A 20,007-nucleotide genomic window follows, 5' to 3' on the forward strand; every position below is an offset into this window, starting at 1 on the left:
CCTTTAGAAGTACACATATGTAAGTGCAAATACACTTTAGAATAGTGCATTGCAATCAGGCATGTTTCATTTAATTAAATATCAATTACAAATTTATAATTCTTAGTTGTTCTTCCTAGCGAAATTTACGGTATTTATCAATGTTATATTGGATCACAGATACCATAGGGTAGTTTGGCACGACTTATACCCGTTATTAATATGCAGTCTATCCAATATGTGCCTACCAAAGATTGAAAGTTGGTAATATCTAGATTGCGGAAATTGTCACATGTTGATCTTTAGTAGGCAAACTAATGGATAGATTGTTTAATAATAACGGGCGTTATAATGTTTGTCAATGTCAACATTTTAATATTTACGTTATTATATTTTTAAAGGTGAGATATAATTATAAAATCGAGACTCTCATATTTAGAACATAATTTAATTTAGATATCACTTGCATATCACTCACTTATAAAACTTTTCAATGTCTATTATCAAAAACCTTTACTATAACCGACGGTAACTATTTTAAAAGATTTTATTTAGTTACAAAATCGAATACCTACAAACATTAAGTATAACAAAAGTTATATAAAAGAACTTGAAAGTTAAAAGTAAATTGTTTATTACCTACCTCTTTTATATAATTTTCATTTAAGTAATAATATTACAAGTATGAAAATTAAATATAATTACTATATATTTCCTATTCGGCCGTATAGTTTGCAACATTTGGCCGAATACAGAATAATATAGAAAGTAGCCGAATATTGGTCGCATATTCATTCATACAATATTCTACTCATATAAAATATTATAGATAATGAAACACAATTGTCTATATAAAAATTAAAATTCCCTGTATATTATGTATCAAAATATTAGTTTTAGTTCTACAGGCAGACTTCTTTTTTCATACGAATTTAATTCTTATTTCGAACGCTAACAATAACTAAGTTTTGATCATATCAAAATATTCGATATCCGGACCGATTATCTTTTTAAACCTACATTTATTGTTTATGGACTAAAGCTTTTTTGGTCCGCCATTTTGTAAAGACGCTTACAACACTGTCAAACCACGCTTAAATTCAGACGTAAAAAAGATCGTATTTTTCTTCACATTATAGTAATTTTAAATAGACTTTTGTTATTGGGCCTCCAGTCCTGAGTCTAAGTAGTCTTTGAGATGTAAGGGCACAGATCTGGGTAACGTTCGGCAGATCTGTAAAAAATAAAATAACGTGAACTTATACACGATATTTTCACTACATAATGTTATTATTTGTTGCTCCGTTGCTGTTTATTTTTATATTTATTTCTGTTTATGCGATAGCCATATATTTTTTGTATAGATTAGGCTAAACGCAATTCCTGGACTTGTAGTATTATAAACGAAAAGCAAAGGTTATATTACGAAATGTTTACTTTTAACATTGAGAAGACCGTAACAAGGGTGATAGAACCTTATGTAGTTCGACTCCAGAGTGACCAGCGCCTCAGCTATTTCTGCCTAATAACAGCAGTATTCGAACTTAGTCTTCAGGGCTAGCGGCGCATCTGTGGCCGACCTCAGGTAGGATATCTTATCTAGAGTTGATTACAGATGCCCAGAGGCGGCAGTAACCACTTACCATCAGGTGGACTGCATGCTCGTCTACTATGTTCTACTGATTCCGTAAATCCCTTGGATAAAGAGAACCCGTTAACCTAATAGAGAAGATGTGAGAAATTTGATCTTACCTGATTGACGTAATAAAGTGAGCTGGGGATTGTGATCTCGTTGTAGTTCCTGCGGACCGCGTCGACGATATTGTCGGCGGCCTCCTGCGGCGATATGATCTTCATCAACGACGGGAACTTGATCTTGGGGTTCTTGCACAGGCCCGTGTCCACGATGTACGGGCATATGCAGGTAAGTTTGATCTACAAATAATATTTAGTTTATATAATACAAGGATATATCCACATTTCATAAATTTTGGGAAAAAAAACGGATAGAATATTACTTAAAAACTGTGCAAAAGAAGCTCTCCTCTAAAACTGGCGATGCATTCGCGACTCCTTGCAAATCTACATACGACGGTCTATCTGCCAATCATCTAAATCAAATATTTCAGACTCCTCCTTTATCTAAATATAATAAGACAAAAGTTACCCCGCTGAAATCCCTCGGATCTTCCCTGAGTTCTTCATGCAAAGCTTCCATCATGCCTCGAACAGCAAACTTGGTGCCGCAGTAAGGCACCAGGTTCCGCAGACCAATCACCCCAGCCATGGACGACATGGCCACGACGTGCCCGTGGTTCCGCTGCATCATCGATGGCAAGAAGGTCTGGAGAAGCTGTGGATGGAATATTTGTTTGTAATGTTTTTTTTATGGTGGCAAAACCTTTCGTGATTCGACTCCGGTGACACTACCGCCTCACCTATTATGGCCAAAAACGCGTCTCTGGTCAATCTCATATAGGAATCTAGTTATATCTGTTATTGACAATAGCCACTTCCCTCAGGAGCCATCAGGCGGACTGCATGCTCAGAGAAGTCAAGGCATCTAAGTCAGACACAATGGAGTTGGTATTCACTTATTTTAATGGTTAACAATGGGAGTGCGAGCGAATTTGAACTATCTACCCATTACGATTTAACAGAAAAAGCTTGATTTATTTACAAGCTGTTTTTAGTTATATTGGCTACCGTTATCCATACTCTGTAAAAAAAATCAAGTATATATCTACTACGGTTTAAAAGATAGAGCTCTGTGACAGACGGGCAGTGTGCGGAGGCGTAGGAATCGGGTTCCGTTTTGACGTATTGGGTAAGGAAAAATCAACAGTTCACCAGTCTAACCTAACCTAATCTAACCTAGTAATCTATACTAGTAATAAGAAAACTTAATTGTAATCGTACCCACAAATGCGCCAACACGTTGACCTCGTACGACGCCCTGATCTCCTTCTCGGTGGTCTTCAGCAGCGGCTTGCAGGGCATGATCCCGGCGTTGTTGACCAGCATGGTGACGTCACCGACCTCTCGCTTCACTTTGTCCGCCATTGTCTTGATCGCCTCGCAGTTTGTTACGTCACATCTGGAACAATACGTATTGTTAGATAAATAAGTACGTGAGCACTAAGCAGACATTATGCATGATCATATTAATGGTATTGGATTGGTAATTAATTCGAATACAAATAAAACTTATCAAATTTATTAAACTTTTAAACTATGACGATTGTTCAAGATGATGCTGCATAGAAAAGTTGTTAACAAAAACTTTGCTTTTAATTTTAAGTAGGCGTTGTTGTAAGTAATAAATTGGATCGGTGGTGTGCTGCACAGTAACTGAGCTGAAGTTGTTTTTTCTTTATTTAAACCTGATTATCGACCCCAAGTTCGTTCATGGTCCGTAACGAGCCGGATTAGAAGCCCAATTAAGGATACACTGTGGATCACCAGCAAATTACGCGAAAACAACAATAATTGTAATACGCCGTGTCGCTGGGTCACATGTGAAGAGGTTAACCACGCCGCTTAAGTACCAAAAGTGCATAAAATATACGTTGTGTTAAGCAAAATATTAATTTTACCATATTATATAGTGATCACCCATCACCGGTAATCAGGTAACCAGCTAAATTGTGTAATAGTACCAGTATTAAGGTTAGTACAATTTCATATGCGTTGTAACTTTTATATTAAGTGTGTGTCGATACAACTTTTTGTACAAAACTCTCTAAAACAATAATTTTAAGTAAATTGTTACATATTATTATTACACAATAGTTTAAATTGCAGCAGTAAATCCATTTCATCTTAATTGTATGTGCAAAATTGAATACATTGCAAAATTCAGTCCCTTTTACAAGCATTGTAGTTTACAGAAATCTAGGTTGCTAAATGTAATTAAACTTAAATTAACATTATTATTGTATAAATTCCAGGTCTACCATACACGTTTCCCAAAATGACTTCTGAAACAGATACCAGGGAGCTTAAAAGAAAGCGAGGCATTTACAAGGGAAGACTTACAATCTTTTCTGCTTATTTATCTTCTTTAAAGTCGTCCGAACTCACATCAGCTCAGATAATAGAAATGCAAATGCGTATTAATAAACTGGAGGAACTATACAACGATGAATTCGAACAGGTACAATTTGAAATAGAACGTTTAGCAGATAATTCTGAAAGTGAGATGTCTGAGAGAATTAAAACTGAGTCTCAATATTATACATTACTTTCAGAAGCCAAAGATATTATAAATAAATATTCTAAGTCAAACAATGATCAAAATTCTGAATGTAGCCGTCCTAGTGCTAATCGTCTGCCTGTTAGGTTACCTACCATTCAGTTACCCAAGTTTAGTGGTTCATATGATGACTGGCTTGAATTCCGTGATACATTTACCAGTCTCGTCCATAACAATGTCGACATAGACGAAATTAATAAATTTCATTATTTGAGATTGTCATTAGAAGGGTCGGTAGCTGTTATGTTACAATCTTATGAATTTTCGGCGCAAAACTATGATGTGGCTTGGAAACTCTTATGTGAGAGATTTGACAATAAACGTTTACTAATTCAAAATCATGTTTCAGCCTTGTTTAACGTAGAACAACTATCTAAAGAGTCTTCAGTTTCGTTAAAACGTATTATAGATCAAGTTAATAAACACATTCGAGCATTATTTGCATTAGGCGAACCGGTTTCTAGTTGGGACACATTATTAATTTATATTATCAGTCGAAAATTAGATTCAAAGACGTTCCGTGAGTGGGAAGAATATAAAGGGAGTTTAGATAAATGTCAGCCGATTCTATTTTCACAATTTATTCAATTTATACAAAATCGCGCTGACTTGTTGGAAACCATAGAATTATCACGAACTTCATCTAATAATTTAGTACATACACAATTAGGCTCTAAAAATAATATGAAATTAAAAGCTATGGTTTCAATCGATAAAGCTTCAATTGCGTGTTGCCCAAACTGCAGTAAAGAACATAGACTTAACAACTGTCCACAATTTCTTTCACTAAGCCCTAAGGAAAGAATAACAACGTTACAAAATTATAAAATCTGTTATAACTGTTTTCGTAGCGGACACTACGCGAATCAATGCAAAAAACCAAGTTGTAAATTGTGTAAACGCAAACATCATACGCTTATACATATCTCAAATATTAAAGAAAATAATAATGACATTATTGCATCAGCTGAGTGCTCCGACGGCAATGTCAAGGTCAAGACCTCCTCTCTCGCTCCCACCCACGGCGTTCCTGTAGCTCTGTCCGCTAATGTCATTGCGCATACGCATAGCGATTATTATTTAAACTACTCAGGTAACGTCTTATTATCGACTGCTCTAATCAAGTTATATGATAACAATAACCGTGAGTTTATTGCTCGCGCATTACTTGATTCTGGCAGCTCATCATGTTTAATGACTGAAAAATTGCACAAACAATTAAATTTACCATTTATAAAAGTAAATAAGTCTATTCAAGGTATTAATAATTCGTTATCTCGTGTCGGAAAAATGTGCAAGGTGCGCATTGACTCATTAAATGAAAATTACTGTACCGACCTTCATTGTTTTGTATTGCCTACAATAACAGATAACATACCTACAAAATACATAGACTTACGGAATTTAAATATCCCGTCGGATATTAAGTTAGCCGATCCAAGATTTAACGCGCCTGGTTCAATAGACATTATTATAGGCGCTGATATATTTTGGTGTTTATTAGGATCAGAGAAAATATCTCTGGGTGAAGGTAAGCCGACGCTTTGTCAAACTAGACTAGGATGGCTAGTTTGTGGCCCAATTAATAGCGGCTATATTACGTCGAGCTCATCGCCACTGATAAAATGTAATTTTACAAATATATCAAACCCTAATGTCATTGTTTCTTCAAATTTAAACACTTGTGATGATATACAAACCCAATTAACGCGGTTTTGGCAACTGGAAGAAGTTAGCCATCAATCATCTGCTTACTCTGAAGAAGAGAAGCTGTGTGAAGAACATTTTATTAAAAATACAACGCGGTTAGATGATGGCCGTTTCTGTGTTAGAATTCCGTTAAAAGAGTGCGCTGACACTTTAGGCGATTCATTGCAACGAACAAAACGTTGTTTTCTATCTCTCGAGCGTAGAAATCAGAATCGACCGTTATTTAATAAAATGTACAAAGACTTTATGTCAGAGTACAGGTCCTTGGGACATATGACTAAGTGTGACATAGACGCAAAAAATCTGTGTTATTTTATGCCTCATCACGGGGTGCTGCGTGAAAGTAGTATCACCACCAAGATGCGCGTGGTTTTCAACGCCAGTGCTCCTACGACATCTGGTGTTTCATTAAATGATTTACAGATGGTAGGACCCACTGTCCAAGATGACTTGTTGTCAATATTACTTAGATTTAGGATGTATAAATACATCATCTCCGCAGACGTGGAAAAAATGTACAGGCAGGTAACTGTGCATCCATTAGACAGACACTTACAACAGATTATATGGCGTGATGATCCAACCGCTCCTCTCGAAGCTTATAAACTTAATACAGTCACTTATGGGACTGCAAGCGCACCATTCTTAGCTACGCGTTGCCTAAAACAAATTGGGCTTGAGTGTGCTGATCCCAGAGTCGCAGAGGTCATCATTCACGACCTCTATGTGGATGACCTTTTGACAGGTGAAGACGATCTGGATCGGGCACTCGCTTTACGTGACAAGGTTGCCAGCGCTCTTGCTTCCTCTTGCATGCCTTTACGGAAGTGGAAGTCCAACGAGCCTGCCCTAGTGTCGGAGAAGTCTTCACACTCATCTCTCAATTTAAATATGGGAGAGAATGAAGTGACAAAGACTCTCGGACTTTGTTGGCAAACGCACGCTGATAACTTGCAGTTTCCCATAAGTGTTCCTGATAACATAGGGAGTACTAAGCGTGACATTCTCGCTGTTATATCACGTATCTTTGACCCTTTAGGGCTACTGTCACCATGTGTCATTCGCATGAAGCACCTGTTACAACAGCTTTGGCTAGAAAAGCTGTCGTGGGATGAACAGTTGCCGGACCACGTCTTTAAGGCTTGGGAAAATATAATTAAAGTACTTCCAATGCTCAATGAAATGCGGATTCCTCGTCATGTAGTCTGTGATTCATGCAAACTGTTAGAACTACATGTTTTCACAGATGCATCCGTACAAGCTTATGGTTCTTGTGTTTATGTCCGCAGTGTCAATGAGCAAGGCTGTGTCCAGGTACGATTACTTGTAGCCAAAAGCCGTGTTGCACCCATAAAGCCAGTAACAATACCTCGATTGGAGCTCTGCGCTGCATTAGTAGGTTCGCGGGTTTATAATAAAGTAGTAGGGTCTATACGAGCTCATGTTTCTAGCGTCACATTTTGGACTGACTCCATGGTGGTCCTTGGATGGTTAAAGACCATGCCCAATAAATTAAATACATTTGTTCGTAATCGAGTTGCAGAGATTTTAGAGACAACCAATTCGACCACATGGAGACATGTACCGACACATGATAATCCCGCAGATTTAATTTCGCGCGGTGTTAAAGCTAACGCGATGCAGTCACTAGATATTTGGTGGACAGGCCCTTCGTTTTTGAAGGAAGATAAGACTCTCTGGCCATCGCCACGTCAATGTCCTGTACCATTACCCGAAATAAAAACATTGCACGCAGTTAGTAGTGATGCAACCTGTAATAACGATATTATAATTAATTTTCAACGTTTTTCGAACCTTTTACGACTTCAAAGAGCTGTAGCATATATGTTTCGTTTTATTAACCTCTGTAAAAAACAACGTGTTACTTGCAATCATTTAACCACTGAAGAGCTTCAAAATGCATTAAAATTCATTATTATTCAGTCTCAAAAGGAGTCCTTTCCGGAATATTACTTATTGTTAAAAAATCAAAACTTATCAAATAAATGTCCACTTTTAAAACTTAATCCGTTTCTTGACGGTGATAAAATTATGCGCGTTGGTGGACGTTTATGTAATTCAAATTTTGCGTATGATAAGAAACATCCGGTTTTAATACAGTCCACACATCATTTCACTAAGCTTTTGTTTCGATTTGAACACATTAAATTAATGCATGCAGGACCTCAAATGTTGTTATCTAGTATACGAGAATCCTATTGGCCTTTACGTGGTAGGAATCTTTCTAAAGCTACTTATCATAGTTGCGTTCGATGTAAGCGCATGAAAGGCAAAACGGTCGTTCCTCAAATGGGAAATTTGCCCTCCGATCGACTTTCATCAGCTGCTTTCCCGTTTCAAAACGTGGGAGTCGACTATGCGGGTCCCATTATGTCTGCTAGTCGTCAGGGTCGTGGATGTAGACTTGTAAAGGTATACATTGCGCTTTTTGTTTGTTTCTCGACCAAAGCTATTCATTTGGAATTGGTGGGTGACCTAACAAGTAGCAGCTATATACAAGCTTTACGTAGGTTCATTTCTCGAAGGGGAAAACCTTCGAATATTTATTCGGATAACGGAACCACATTCGTTGGGGCCGCTAAAGAAATTGGTAATTTTTTGAAGAGCAATTGCATTTCTGTTTCTGAAACCTTAGCTAACGAAAATATTAATTTTCACTTTATACCAGCGTATGCTCCACATTTTGGCGGTCTTTGGGAAGCGGGTGTGAAGTCGACCAAATATCATTTAGTTCGTGTGATGGGAAATTGTAACCTTACTTATGAGGAGCTTAACACAACTTTAATACAAATTGAGGCAATCCTCAATTCTAGACCGCTTACTGCACTATCATCTAACCCTGAAGATTTGACGCCGCTTACTCCGGGGCATTTCATCATTGGAAGACCGCTTACATCTCTTCCAGTCGAGGATTATAATGACCACTCTGCTCACCGCCTCACACGCTATCAACGAATAGAACAGCTTCGACAACATTTCTGGACGAGGTGGAGCAAGGAATACATCTGCGAGCTTCAGGAGCGAGTGAAATGGCGCTCTTCTAAAGATGCTTTGAAGCTAAACTCCCTTGTTGTCATCAAAGAAGATAACCTTCCTCCGCTGAAGTGGAAACTGGGGCGTGTGGTGCGTCTACATCCTGGTACAGATGAGATAAGCAGAGTGGCCGATATTAAAACTTCATGTGGAGTGGTGCGTCGTGCCTTTTCAAAATTATGTCCTCTCATCGAAGTCGATGGTTGAAAGACTAGCTTTCAACGGCTGGGGGCATGTTCAAGATGATGCTGCATAGAAAAGTTGTTAACAAAAACTTTGCTTTTAATTTTAAGTAGGCGTTGTTGTAAGTAATAAATTGGATCGGTGGTGTGCTGCACAGTAACTGAGCTGAAGTTGTTTTTTCTTTATTTAAACCTGATTATCGACCCCAAGTTCGTTCAACGATTATTTCATTAATTATTATAGCACAAATATTACAAACATGAACGTTTATAGCTGGATTACCTATGACACTCATATCTTAAAATATTAGGTCTGTTTAACCTTTATAAATAGCACTTTTTTGTTTTTCTCATAGGATGAAATTTTTTTTAGACTAGCTGATCTTTTTTCCCGACTGCCACGGCTACGACCTTCTATTGGCTTCCCCCGAAAGAAAGCTATAGCATAGCTACGTCCATGATATGAGTGTAGAATCGTCGCTCATGGCATAAAATATCCTGGAGTGAGTATTGGTGGTAACCGTGGTACCGAATTATATATATACTATTGTTAGCAATGTATTTTAATTATTTTATGATAGTATCATTTTAATTAATTATTTTGTCTATTTTCATGAAGTGTTATTTTTATAATAATAAATTCTCATTTATATAGTAACTGGCTGGTATTAAGAATGAGCATGAAAAAGAAAAATAACGGTCTTGACGTTTGAGTTGTATTTTGCGCGGGAATAATAAAAGTTGTAAATTGGTTCAAGAAATAGTTTTATATATTCTTGTACGATGTTTAAGCACAAAATGTAGGTATTTATTAAGTGTAGTGTTAATTGTGTCGTTTTAAATTTGTTATCTGCAGAAATGTGGTTACATCGTTATCTACATTACGTATTCAACATTGTGCTTATTAACGTATTTGTTATATTGTTGTATACGTATTGTATTTCGGCAAATTCTGTACAATTGACGACCAAGTACCTACCAAGACCATTATAAAGTAAGGTAAAATTGTATGACTGCTGGTTACATAGCATGGTTTGGTTTCATAGCCAAAAGTATGGATGCCTGTTTAGGGACACATTAAAAAAGGTATTTTGAAGGTGGTAGAACCCTTGTGGTTCGACTCCGGCGGCACCACCGTCACACCTATCTCTACCTAATAACAGCAGTGTTAGACGCTGCTGCGTTCCGTTTTGAAGGGTGTGATAAGGAAGACAGACTTTTCTGAGGCGTTCCGGCTTAGTCCTCAGGGGTAGCGGCGCATCTGTGGCCGACCTCAGGTAGGAATATCTAATCCTATCTGGGGTTGATTACAGATGTCCATTGGCGGCAGTAGCCATTTACCATCAGGTGGGCTGCATGCTCCTCTGCTACTCCTGTATTATAAAAAAAGCGGGAGTCCTATTTTTTACTACTTTTACTCCAAAACAATTCGGTCAGTCTATTGGTGCCGCAGACTTCCTTTCGGAGGACGTCACGAAATATCAGCTAACATTCTAAAAACAAGTACAAGGGTCAGGTTCACAGAACTATATCAGCCTGACACATTTTGCAGCGCAGTTATCGCACCGGACTGCTTTATAATGTCCGTTTACAAATGAAAGTGTATAAAAAAATATTTTTAGTATTTCTCACGCTTACTGCAGGAGTAATTAATTTGGCAAAAAATCCAATAGGTAGCTAATATATTTTTAAAGTTCAGTCAGTAAAAGAGGTTAATTCAATAGGTCTGATCATAGTAAGGTACCAGGAACTTCGTCCCAGTAGCTATAAAAGCGCCAAGTTTAGACTCGTTCGACTAAGTGACATATGACTCTTAGAGAATGTTAATAAAGGCGTGAGGTAGCGCCCCGGTACACAAAATAAATCTATATCGATTTATGTTTATCATCAAATATGTAATCAGTATTATTTTTCAAGCTAAAAATCAAAGTTGAAAGTACTTGAACATTGTTTATGGAATCTAATGGAACCTTTTCCTGTTCCAGTAACTCATAGTATTCGTATTTACGTAACGACCAATACTTAGCAAATACATTTGAGTGTTTGCTCATTTTAATGTTTAAGGGTCTATGCACATCGCTGGCTTTACTAGTAGCATAAAATATGTAGTACAATATACACGGTGTACAAGGAATTTTGAAGTTAAGTATGAAGTTGTAATTTCTTAAATTTAAAAACGGCATAGTAACGCATTTTTGGCGGAGTTCGAAGAAGTCTTAATTTTAAGATTTATATGGTTGTTTATCTACCAGATGGAAGGTGGACTTCTATGTTATTGAAAATCACATGTAGGTTTTCAACTGTTTCAAGTTATTTTCGTCCTAAGTACTGTACTATTATGACAAAACATATTTTATTTCTACCGTAAGGGCTTTACTTAAACATGGAATCGTGATAGTGATCGTAGATCCATAATGATTTAAAAGAAATATCCTAATAATAGCAGTGTATTCGGCGCTGTGTTATGGTTTTAATAGTGTGGTAAGGGAAACATATTTTTCCGAGGTGTTTCAACTACTTAGTCCAATACTTTCCTAGTATAATACAATTTTATTTTTAGTCAAGTGTGCATAAACCTTTTTTATAATGTTTAGCGAAAGCTAGATCTTGGGCGCCACTCCATTGCGGTCTTGTGGCGAACACATATTTGTTGAGGTTTGCGGAAAACTATTTTAAGAAAATATTTACAAAGTTTGTATCCTTTAACCTTGTCCTCGGTTAATTGGCATTAAGGCTCCTTCATATGGACTTTTCCAGAAAAGAAAACATCCCCATAATAGTACAGGATCCCTAGTATAGTTTTCATCATTTATTAATAACAAGCTGATTTTTCGTGAGTAGCTTCGTTTCGACAAGACGCCCAACATTTTTCCTTACAGCAATGTTGGTAAATGGTAGCTTGATGGGGCAGCAAGGATAAAATATGTTGACCGGACGAATTCTAAAAATTTATTAGTAACCAAATTTTTCTTTGTTAATTATCAAGATAATTATTTAAATAACGTGAAAAAATATTTGTCCTACAAAATATAAGGTTTTTATTAAGGCGTCCCCCCTCTCCAACATGTATCATAAACAAGGTCATGAAAAATAATTACTAACCAGCTGATTTTTTTTTTATTGGCTGTCTACCATTTACATAGTCTACCATGCACATTGTCCTACAAATTACATGGTATGTCATCTCGGACCTACACTTAAAAGTTGTAGTACTAATACTTAATGTAAAAATAATTAGTATCAAGCTGAGTGTTCCAGAATAGCTTCGTTTCAATGAGACGCCCAACAAATTCTCGTACGAAAGTTCTCTATTGTGGTTTATAACTAAAATAATAGGGATGAAATATGTTGATTTGACGAATCAAAAAAAAATATTACTAACCGAATTTTTTTTTATTAATTATCGAGACAATTATCTAAATAACGTGAAAAAATATTTGTCCTACAAAATATAAGGTTTTTTTAAGGCGTCCCCCGTCTCCAACATGTATCATAAACAAGGTCATGAAAAATAATTACTAACCAGCTGATTTTTTTTTTATTAGCTGTCTAACATTTACACAGCTTACTACCCACATTGTCCTACAAATTGCGAAGTACGTTATTCCAGTCCGCCAGTTTTATAGTTTATTTATATTATATTATAGTTAAATTACAAATCTTGTAGGATTAATAAAAGTTACCCTTTTTTTTGTAGGACATTGTTTTATTTAGATAAAAATTATATTATCCTATCACGTGATACCTTTGTCCTACAGTTACTAATAAAAAAAATAATCCTGCGGAATTAACATCTTTTCAGCGTAGGTCCGAGATGACATACCATGCAATTTGTAGGACAATGTGCATGGTAGACTATGTAAATGGTAGACAGCCAATAAAAAAAAAATCAGCTGGTTAGTAATTATTTTTCATGACCTTGTTTATGATACATGTTGGAGAGGGGGGACGCCTTAATAAAAACCTTATATTTTGTAGGACAAATATTTTTTCACGTTATTTAAATAATTATCTTGATAATTAACAAAGAAAAATTTGGTTACTAATAAATTTTTAGAATTCGTCCGGTCAACATATTTTATCCTTGCTGCCCCATCAAGCTACCATTTACCAACATTGCTGTAAGGAAAAATGTTGGGCGTCTTGTCGAAACGAAGCTACTCACGAAAAATCAGCTTGTTATTAATAAATGATGAAAACTATACTAGGGATCCTGTACCATAAAAATACATTGGTCAGATAATAGATGACGATAACAATAATACTATGACTGAATTTCTCGAAAATTTCCATTTTTCATGGATGTATCATGGATGGTAATAATACTTTCATTTCTAGGTTTTAAATTAAGGCATTTCAGACATTCAGTTTACTATTCTTCGAGTATTCTTTACTTTGGTTATTTGAGTACGCTACTAAATTTGTAGAGTCTATCAACTGGTTAATTTAATGCAGACATAAGCACCTGCACTAACTGCGTATACAAGCTATATGTGTTATCTTACTGGTATGTGTGCGCCTTCCCCTTCTCCTCCTTGATGATTTCCGCCGTCTCCTGATTGCCAGCGGCGTTGATGTCCACGCACACCACCACGGCGCCCAGCTTCGCGAACCGCTGCGCCATCTCCCGCCCCATGCCGTGACCTGCTCCTGTTATCTGGAAGACGAGACAAATGACTTTAATTGAAGTTTACCCACAAAAGTTTTAAAAGTGGTAGAACTCTCTGTGGTTCGACACCGGCGAAACGACCGCCACACCTGTTTCTACCTAATAACAGTGTTAAGCTGCTGTGTTTTGATTTGAAGGGTGTGGTAAGGGAGGCATACTTTTCTGAGGCATTTGGATTTAGTCCTTAAAGGCCAGTAACGCATCAATGGTTGACCGTAGGTAGCAATCTAATCTTATATGTGGTCGATTACAGATGTTCATGGGCGGCAGCAGCCACTTACCTTGGTGGACAGCCTGCTTGCCTGCTACTCTTAAAAAAGTTGTAGAGTATAGGGCTGATCTACTCCAGTAAGAATTAAATAGGTACAAGTCAGAACTTAAGTTTAAGTGTGTTCATTCAGTTCATTGCTGCTCATTGTTCATTCCTCGGAAATATAGTAATTTTGGTAAAATATGGCAATTAAACTAATCAAAACGTTATGTTTTGAAATAATTACCAATATTGTTGTTATTATTGTGTTCTGTGTTCATAAAATTTACATGATATTAAACAAATTAACAATAACAAATCTATAATGGCCTATAATATGAAAATATAGTAAAGTAATAAATCGAATTAAATTGTGTTGACCTGTTTGACATTTAATTATATTAATTGATTCAGAACGACGAAAGAAGGAAATGGTAAGAACAACTTGCTGTTAAACATAGCTAAGTGTTGAATGGCAGTGCCATATGCTAGCTCATCTTATGTGAGCGAGCATATGGGTGATTTTAAAAGAGGGCCCCTCAATCTCAGGACGTAGCTGGCATTAACAGCAGTGCCGACCGAAGTTGCCGGGCCGCGAATGTAACGCTAACGCTTCTCGTGACACGGCGGTCCCGGCACCGAGTTCCAGAGGAACACCGCGGAGTTTTAGTTGATTCTGAGTTGAGAGTCTGACATACCCCTTACGGTCCCCCTGACGGGGCAAGAAAATTTTACTGAATAGAATAATGTTCACTGCTTTTTACGATGTTTTTCGCACAATACCTAAAATATGTTTTTATTAAATGTATTATATTATACCAACGTATTGTGCGTTATAATATTAAAATTATAATTTTCTTTTATTATCCAATAATCGAAACATTTGGCGATAAATATTTCACGATAGGTAAGTGAAATGTTTAAATTAAAATAAATTACGGGAACTTTGGAGCTAACCTTCGGAACTTTTGTGTAATTAATTCGAATCAGATTTTTTGTTCAAGTACATGACTTTCGAATTTTGTTCAGTGGGAATAATATCCACAGTTCCTAATTACTATGAATATGTAATCAGGGTATGTAAATGGGCATACCTACCAATTTAATTATGTTATGTTAGAAAATGACTATGTAATAAAATGAATTAAAATGAAATAAATTTTATACAATCCCCTTTTTACTCTTTAGTATAGCAATGCAACTATGGTAATATACACTATACAAATTCAATTGATTATCTTTTACATTTCAAGAGCCAGTGACTAGTAACTTTAGAGCTAGTGACTAGGCAGTAACTAGTAATTAATGGTCTACACGACCAATACAGACCAGTAACCGACGACCAGGTACCTACAGCGGAGGCTAATAAAGTGACGTTTTACACTTTGCGTACGGATCCCTAAAATAGACCGAAATACTGTTTAATGCTAAAATAAATTGACTTACAAGTACTATTTCCCCCGCAACACTCTTGGGTTCTGGGGGGATGAAGAACTTGTAGATGGCGTAGAAGTAGGAGGCATACATCTTCACTATCAGCACCAGGATCTCGAGGGTCATGGCGACCCCCTGGTATATCTTCATCCCGATGCCTTGCTCGTCGGTCCTGGAAACAAAATTAAAATTAGAAACCTATATCATTGCTATATCTATGCTGTTAGGTTTTTTTTATAACATAATAATAGCTGACAAGCATGCAGTCTACCTGATGGTAAATTAATACTGCCGCCCATAGACACCTGTAATCAACCCCAGATGGGATTAGATATTCCTATATGAGATCGGCCACAGATGCACTGCTACCCCTGAGGACTAAGTTAGAACGCCACGGAAAAGTATGTCTCCCTACTCCCTAGGTAGGCTTGTGGTGTGGTACACCTTCATATTTCTGTCGAATAACAGCAGTGTAAGCTCCCGAGCTCATTACTGGAGAGGAATGTTACATGGAAGGGAATGTTTATTTGTCAAATAGAATTTAAATATCATTTCACAATCCCCAGCCATGCCTTTTCGTCAGTGAGCACAGGGGCCCTTAAGCGATGTTTTTCTGATTTAAAAGGTGCGATAGGGAGACACATTTATACATGACGGTCTAACGTGAATTAATTATATCAACGGGGATTAATAACGGATTAAATACGTCATTCTCCGGTTGGATTTGGAGCCTATTAATTTAACATTAAATAAACATGCAAATATTTTGACACGTGTAGTGTAGGTATTTTGTTACACGAGGTCTTTGGTCGAGGGAGTCTTTGACCTACAGGCCTGTGTTCTTCATTATTATTCATTATTTGTCGGTCTTCATTTTAATATAAGTGGATCGAGTCATATCAGAGTTTTGACTACCATATGCCCTGGTCGGTTAGCCTTAGAAGTGACAACGCATCTCTGGTCAGCTTCAAGTAAATCCTATTCTATATGGAGTTGGTCACAGACATCCATGGGTGACCATGACCACTTACCGTCAGGTGGATTGCAAGCTTGTTAGCTACTCCAACCTTATAAAAATATAAGATTGGATTAAATTTTGCTCATTTATATCTAGTGATAAACAAGATCATAAGCAAGTTATGTTGTCGGAAAGATTTAAGTTAGTACTGTATCGAATCGTGGGCGAATGACACACTTATTTCTGCATTATAACAGCATTGCTTTACTTAAAGAAATTTGTAAAATAATGACACAATGTATTCTGTTACATCCCTTATTAATCATCCATCTATCTTCCATCCATCCATTAGAATTATCATGATAAAATTGTATATATCGGAGCGGTAAGCCATAGAGGTACAAACGCAGTAGGCCGAATTCAAATAGCTATTTCATTTTATTTGGCATTGATTAAATGGGCTTAAGCAAGAGTGACCAGTCATCATTAGATAAATCGTATGATCATTTGCTACATAAAGACTTCACAAGAAACACTTGCATTTTAATTTTGCAAGTATTTGCAAAAATAAATATGTATAAACCTCTAACGCGTAAACACGACTCGTTTCACACGTCTTTTGCAAAGTTTGTAACACTAGTTAAATTTAGTAATGTCTTTTGCAAAGTTTGTAACACTAGTTAAATTTAGTAATGAAATTTGCATAACATAATCTTAGTTGTAAATAAAATACTCTTATTGAAAGAGTTATTTATAATAGCGACTAATTAGTCGTTAGAATAGGTACTTAGAGTGTTGTTCCTGTAGTTCCGGGACCAGAATAGGGCTACGGTATCCCCAGCCTGTCGTAAGAGGCGACTAAAAGGGGCTTTCGGGGTTGCGGGCGGCAAGAGTGGGAGCTCGAACCGCCCGGACAGCGACCCCGGGAAGGAGGGCGGTATGTATGGTCGCATCCCGTCGTATACACCAGACAGTGATACAATCTCACCTGGGCGGAGCCCGACGGGGCAGTGCGCTGAGAGGACTCCGGTTGCGTTCCTTTAGAGATCCCGAAGTCGTCTACGCAGCGCCGAGGACGGCCACCGAGGGGGTTTTAATGCGGTAAAAGTCAAACATAACCCCAGTCGCTCTCACAAAAAAAAACAGGTACATAGAGTGTATCCAATTCCGGTTTTTAGGATTCGAGATGTCGTATGTCCTGCCACACACATCTAATGAGGGACACCAATGAGGACCCATCCCTCGGAACGTGGCGGGACAGGATCCATGAAGATTTATCCGCGTAAAAAAGAGTAGGTACTTCAGATCAATATACGATTTGGCTGCTTTTTAATTACTTGTATTTATTAAGTTCGCGCAACGTGAGCGTTCGTTTGTGGCAATCTTTTTAAGTTGGTAGAAGGTACTAGGTGGTTGGTTTTGCCTTACAATAGCAGTGGTAAGTGTTTTCTCTGGAAGGCACGGTAAGCGGTCAAGCCAGACAGCTTGTAGAGGCCCAATACAAATGCGCATAAGGAATAAAGAGGATTGAAACCATCAGATTTAAACACGCAATTTATTGTCTCCATATTACTTTTAAGTCAGCGTAATAAAATAGGTATAGTAAGTCACTATTACATAAAAAAAACTTAGTTGTTTATTGCGAACCGAATTAAAACATAAGTCACGTCTACGAAATATTGGCATTCAAGTACAATTTACGTTTTACGACCATCCGATTTACATAAAATATTTTACTTTGTATAAGTAAATACCCATATTTTAAATTAATGTGTGTGGATTTCCATAAATATGTGTTATGTAATAGATCAATCTGATAATATTCTATAGTAATCTTCGCGATTTGACTGTGGCGTCTCTATTGCTAACGCCGTTAATAATTGATCTTCTTAATAATTGATCTATCTAATGATTACCTACCAAAGTACTTCATACTAGAAATAATCAACATGGGATTGATTGGAACTGACTTTAGTTTTATTACCGAGAGGTAGAGTTTGTAGCGATACAACTACTAACTCTATCAGACTATTTAATTTATTACTCTATCAGACTATTTAAACGCGACTTTTACTAAGTGCATCGCGTTTTTCGTATTGATTTTAGTTCAAAGATATATCGTTCAGAGAAGTAAAATCATTTTATTTTGTAGAAATATTAAAAAATAATTAAATATTTTCAATTAAACATTTTTTATGGTTTCGTAGAGACCTGATTATCCATGGGGTGCAGTAACTAACCATTTACCATTACGAGGACTGCTTGCTACTTCAATCTTACAAAAAACTAAACAAAAATCTTGCAAAAAATATGCGTGACCGTGAAAGAAACCCAAAACATTGAAGAGTCATCAAAGATAAGGACGGTGACTTAGATCTTTTTCGGTACGCTGATAGAATTACTACGAATTATGCTACAAAATACAGTATCTGCTATGTGATTAAGGTCATGTGATATAATGTAAGTTAAACAGCATGTACTGTCCTGTTGTTACATAAATAGCATTAAAACAGTAATTACCGTTAACCACTTAATATTCTTGGTACACCAAGGATGCATGTGTGCAACGTCTATTCAAGACTAAGTAACCCGCCTGCGCTTCGCGCGGGTAGAATAAATGTCTATATTTTTTTTTCGTAATTAACTATCAGCTTTTTGAAGGTAGAACCCTTTGTGGTTAGACTCCGTCGGCAACGCTGCCGCCGACCTTTTTAAGGTGCACAATACTGTAGAACTTTATCTCGTAGGTTTCAGCCAGCGTTTGCAATGTAAGTCCAAAAAAAATGTTTATTTACGAAATCTGTAAAATAATCAGTGTTATTCTACTACGATATGCATGTGTTATACATACAAACCTTCCTGTTGAATCACTCTATCTATTAAAAAAACTGCATCAAAATTTGTCGCGTGGTTTTAAAGATCTAAGCGAACATGGGGACAGATAGCGGGAAGCGACTATGTATTATAATTTGTAGTGATGATTAGAACTATTTAACATTATTGCCATATTACTGAGAAAGGCTCGGAGTGTGTCTAAGTAAATATCTATGTGCTTAAAGAGAAATAGTGGAAAATAATATGTATCTATATTAGATATTCAATAATATTTTTTTCGAAATAACGAAAAACTTAAAAGTAACTTTTATTTATTCAACCAAACTAGTGCAATAAATGTCTTAGACAGATATCCTTGTTTGATAGTAAAAACAAATAAAACTAGACAAAAGTTTAGGTGCTAAAAGGTGTTAAACACCAAAAAAAACTTAAGAAACCCCGATAGTTATAAAAAGAACGAATAAAAATATTTCATTAACACCTCAAATTAGCATAACACAATAAAAATAACAAAGCTTGATTAAAATGTTATCAACAACGCCGTCTTGAGTCGTAAATCAAGGGACATTCAACTATTTAGTATTTAGGTATGTTTGTTTGAATATAATAATACACGACGTGCCAAAACAAGTGGAACGCAACGAGCATACAAATATTTTACAAATACAATGTACGTTTGAG

General features: G+C 36.6%; 1 protein-coding gene across 2 annotated transcripts in view; it reads right to left on the minus strand.

Moving 5' to 3' along the window:
* Window positions 1-20,007, minus strand: part of LOC140749945 (17-beta-hydroxysteroid dehydrogenase 13-like) — a 42,974-nt gene continuing 22,967 nt past the window's right edge. For both annotated transcript variants that reach the window (XM_073083211.1, XM_073083219.1), the window contains 6 exons: window positions 15,546-15,705; window positions 13,686-13,837; window positions 2,899-3,076; window positions 2,147-2,332; window positions 1,732-1,914; window positions 1-1,213 (listed from right to left, as the gene is read on the minus strand). In XM_073083211.1, the coding sequence (XP_072939312.1) occupies window positions 1,139-1,213; window positions 1,732-1,914; window positions 2,147-2,332; window positions 2,899-3,076; window positions 13,686-13,837; window positions 15,546-15,705 (934 nt within the window). In that variant the 3' untranslated portion in view covers window positions 1-1,138. The remainder of the gene's footprint in view (window positions 1,214-1,731; window positions 1,915-2,146; window positions 2,333-2,898; window positions 3,077-13,685; window positions 13,838-15,545; window positions 15,706-20,007) is intronic.

This window comes from Epargyreus clarus, unplaced genomic scaffold (genome assembly GCF_041222505.1).
Source record: "Epargyreus clarus isolate Ecla_fem2 unplaced genomic scaffold, WU_Ecla_fem_2.2 ptg000003l, whole genome shotgun sequence".
NCBI lineage: Eukaryota > Metazoa > Arthropoda > Insecta > Lepidoptera > Hesperiidae > Epargyreus > Epargyreus clarus.